The sequence below is a fragment of the Triticum dicoccoides genome, chromosome 7B, assembly GCF_002162155.2.
Source record: "Triticum dicoccoides isolate Atlit2015 ecotype Zavitan chromosome 7B, WEW_v2.0, whole genome shotgun sequence".
NCBI lineage: Eukaryota > Viridiplantae > Streptophyta > Magnoliopsida > Poales > Poaceae > Triticum > Triticum dicoccoides.
In genome coordinates, this window is record NC_041393.1 from 769770533 (window position 1) to 769774653 (window position 4121).

At 44.2% G+C, this 4121-nt stretch overlaps 1 protein-coding gene across 1 annotated transcript; it reads right to left on the reverse strand.

The window, feature by feature from the left end:
• Positions 1-356: 356 nt before the first annotated feature.
• On the reverse strand, positions 357-3915 carry LOC119339947 (putative disease resistance protein At1g50180). The gene is made up of 3 exons (XM_037611851.1): positions 2144-3915; positions 1007-2037; positions 357-843 (listed from the first exon to the last, which is right to left on the reverse strand). The coding sequence occupies exons 1-3, from the start codon at positions 3732-3734 to the stop codon at positions 826-828; spliced, it is 2640 nt and encodes an 879-aa protein (XP_037467748.1). The 5' UTR covers positions 3735-3915; the 3' UTR covers positions 357-825.
• Positions 3916-4121: the final 206 nt, after the last annotated feature.

Here is a 4121-nt window from a genome sequence, read left to right on the forward strand (position 1 = left end):
TGGCGATCAAGATTTGCATATGCTTCGACGCACCGGGTACCCGGGATATAAAACACCGATGTATCAATGTAGTACACAAGAATATCTAAAGTTTTACAAGAAATTGGTCGATGTAAAAAAGGGGAGAATAAGCTTAAGTTGCCAAGCATGACAATTTTGGATGAACGGCCACACACAAACATTTTAACCAATTCATGTCTCAACAACCACACCACATTTTTTCAGGAATAAACCTCATGCATCAGCAGAGCACTCAGTAAGTATTGATGGATGCATATGGATTTGTTATGAGCAAGGAAGACATGCATGGCTCTGTACAAGGAATAAGATCCAGTTTCTGGACAGTATGTACATTTTTCACTTAAAATGAACTGACGCTTTTGTACACGAAAGAAAAATAAATGTGACAGACATGTTGGAGGATTAGCACCATCTCTCTCTGCCGCCAGGGAAAGAGGCTTGGAGTTTGGGGGAGGTGCAGGCGGCCGGTGGTGGAGAGGAGCGACCTTGGCACCGGGGATGAAGGTTCGCGATGGGCAGCGGCCTCTCCTAGACCACCTCAGCTCCACCTTGTACACGGCGGACGGCATCGGAGGACGAGGAGGCGGCGACATTGGCATCGGGAGGGCGGATGTAGATTCGAGACGGAGAAGCAGGAGGAGCGAGGGGCCATTGGAGGACAGAGGTTGTGGTATCGATCTCCTTCAAGGGAGGGAGGAGAAGGAGGGATATCAGGATGGGTTCGAGAATGACTCGGGAGGGCGCCAGATTTTAGACGAGAATGTAGATGAATTCCTCGCGCCCCCACAGTTCTGCAATCACCCCCTAGTTTTCACTTTCCACCTAGCAAAAAAACAAAGCACTCGTAATCGTAAGTAAGACAAGCACAAGTATAGACATCAATGAAAATGAAGGGTGTGGTATAAGTACGCTTAAGCTGCGTATAAGTATGCTTATGTTGCGTATAAGTATTAGTTAACTATGCTTAAGCTGCGTGTATGTATACCTCGCATCCTTTCTGCTGCAGCTCCTTTCGTGTGATGTCATCTTCAGAAATCTGGGGCATATAGCTCAGCTTCAGGTGACCGAGGGACGGAAGGTGCAGCAACCCATCAGGGAGCTTGCTCATCTTCTTGCACAACCAAAGTGACAGGTGGGAGAGCTTTGGCATTGCCCCTTCCTCCATCCTCCACTCCTTGGTGGAAAAACTATGAAGTGCTAACTCTTGCAGACGAGGAAACCCTTGGGCAGAGCTGCACATGGTTTGGCCTTGGTACCCACTCAACTCCAACACCACCAGATGGGGTAGTTTCTCCAGGATCAATATTGGGTCTTGTTTTACGACATCAGCAAATAGAACAAGACAACGTACGCTTTGTGGGAACTCAGCAGGCAGCTTATCGAGCACATCAAATTTGAAGAGATAAATATCAACCAAGTGAGGCATGTTTGCAAATATGTTAAGCACCTCCGCTGGTATATTATCGCCGTCCATCGACAAGGAGAAGGTTGTTAGTTGATTCAGCTGGCCCAAGAAAATCATCATGTCATGCCAGCGGAAATCGGTGCCAACAGTTTCAAGTTCCAAGTCCAACACAGAGCACTGTAGCTCTTTCGGCTGCAGTCGCACACTCCTTGCAGGTGGTGGTGGAGAAAATTTTATCCCACAGTGAAAGTAAACATGCCTTAGAGTAGGGATATCCCAGAGAGAGTTTGGTACTACTGACAACAAAATTGTGTTTCTGAGATCTATAGTCTGCAAGTAAAGGAGTTTGCCAATTGAAGAAGGGAGCACCACACCTTCACAATTTCTCAACCTAAGCAATCTTATGTGAATGCATCGACCAATTACACTGGAGAAATTTTTTAGTGTTGAATCTTCAATGCAAAGAACTCTCAGGAATCTCAGCTTAGGAAGGGACACTGATTTAAGTTTAAAGCCAAGCAGACTTCGGACATTAGGCGTTGCATGTAAAATCTGATCACTCAAAGTTTGAAAACTAAAACGATAAGACATCAAGTTATCAGACGAACCATCTTGGCCTGCAATTTTTTTAGAGTGCATTACATGTCAGAGAAAAAGCTAGCCGAATACAAGGACATATAGTAAATTAGAAAATGGAATCAATTAATAAGAAGAGACTAAGAGACGAAACCTGACCTGCAGTTTTGTCCATGGCATCAAGAAAACCATCTTGTCTTGCCTCTTCTATGCACCAGTCGTGTAAGATATCGTGAATTCTTATTCTCTCTATCCATCCATGTGCCCTACTTCTGTCAACAACTTGGACCAAGCTTCTCTGAGCCAACTCGGTTACATATCTCTGTGCTGTTTCTTCTAGTGTATGGTTTGGTGTATGTGGAATGAAACTTTCTGCTATCCACAATTCAATAAGATACGCCACATATATTTCATAATCCTCGGGAAAAGCAGCAAGATAGAGAAAACAAGCTCTTAAATAATGATTTGGCAGGTCCTTGTAACTGCGAGCCAGTATGTCCCGCATCATCTGTCCATTCTTGGTTGATGGCCAATCAGAGAGTATATCGGACCATATTTGTGCATTCAGATTTTTTGATAGATAACCCCCCAAAACTGCAAGTGCAAGTGGTAATCCATCACATTTCTTTGTAAGATCTCTCCCAAGTTCTTCAAACTCATCCACATTTCGTATTGCAGACCTTTTGTATGATGGTAAAGCTTTGCTACTGAAAAGTTCCCAGCTTTTCTCTTCATCTAACTTCTTCAAAGGATGAACATTGGTTGGCATTGGAACATGATTTGCAACATCTTCCTTTCGTGTGGTTAACAGTACTCTACTACCATTAGTTGCATCTGGAAATGCTTTAACCTTTCTGTTTAATTGCTCCCATGTATCTGTTTCCCACACATCATCGAGAACTACTAAGTATCTCTTTTGCAACAGAAAATCATGGATCTTCTTTCCCACCTCATGCTCTTGCATTTGATCTTCTGGCCTATGTGTACTCCCGGTTATTTGTTTCATAATATCATTTAGTAACTCAATGCCTTTAAACTTTTGAGATACAGTCACCCAACAAACTGCCTCAAAATGTCGTTTCACTCCAGGCGAAGTGTAGACTTTTCTAGCAAGTGTTGTTTTCCCCGCACCACCCATAGCAACTATGGAGATGGCACTAAGACTCTTCTCTGTGTCAACTAACTTCCCCACTATTTCTTTGTATTCATTCTTGAAACCAACCATAACAACATCTTCAAAATTTTGGTGAATAGGACCATAATCTTGAGGCAACTCATCATCAATATCAACCTTTTCTATGCAAGTATGACCCAAATCATCAACTATTTTCAAACGGTTTGCATACTCAAATATCTCAGATATGTTCCTTCTTATACTTTTTATTTCAACACCAACTTTGTGAAGGGTAGTCAAATCACTTGGCAGGCAACCATACCTTGCAATGGCGCCCATGAATCCCTTCTTGAGCCTGTTTCTCTTGCGCATGTACTCTGCGGCCTCGATGACATTATCGGCCTCGTACGCCGCATCCTTGATCTGGCTGACCAAGATAGCGGAACCTTCATCTCCCCGCCTCTGTTTGTTGTCGGCGTCTCTAAGGAAGCCTTGCAGCCGCTTCAGCTCATGTTTCAGGAACTCCACCTCACTGCTTGCGCAACACAGCAGCGTGGTCTCCTGAAGCGCAAGGGTGCTCACGTTGCCAAGCACGCCACTAATGGCAGACTCGGCCATTGCTCCACCTCGTCTCTGGCTGTCTGCTTGATCTCACAGATGAAATGTTTGATCAGAGATGAGTGGATGGACGAATGTAGTTGGATGAGGGGTGAGTGGATGGAAGAATATATACGCAACCGTGGCGGAACGATGGTGGTCGGTTTTGTATTTGTTCTTTGTGTTTCAGGAGGAGAGCAAAGCTTAGGAAGGCATTGTGTTTGGCTTTGTACTGCTTCGAGTTTCCAACTTGGTGACCGAGGAGAGCAAAGTACATGTAGGCATGCTGGAAAGAAAGAATCTCAGGAAGGGTCACGGCAAGAGATGCCTTGTGCTCCCGAGGAGGGTTGGAGCTTTTCCTTTAAGAAGAAAAGGATATCGATATATTATACTTTTGAACAGAATCTT

Coding starts and splice junctions, on each gene's coding strand:
- LOC119339947 (XM_037611851.1), bottom strand. CDS start 3,734: ATGGCCGAGTCTGCCATTAGTGGCGTGCTTGGCAACGTGAGCACCCTT. Junction 2,038..2,143: donor AGGTCAGGTTTCGTCTCTTA/GTCTCTTCTTAT, acceptor TTGCAGGCCAAG/ATGGTTCGTCTGATAACTTG.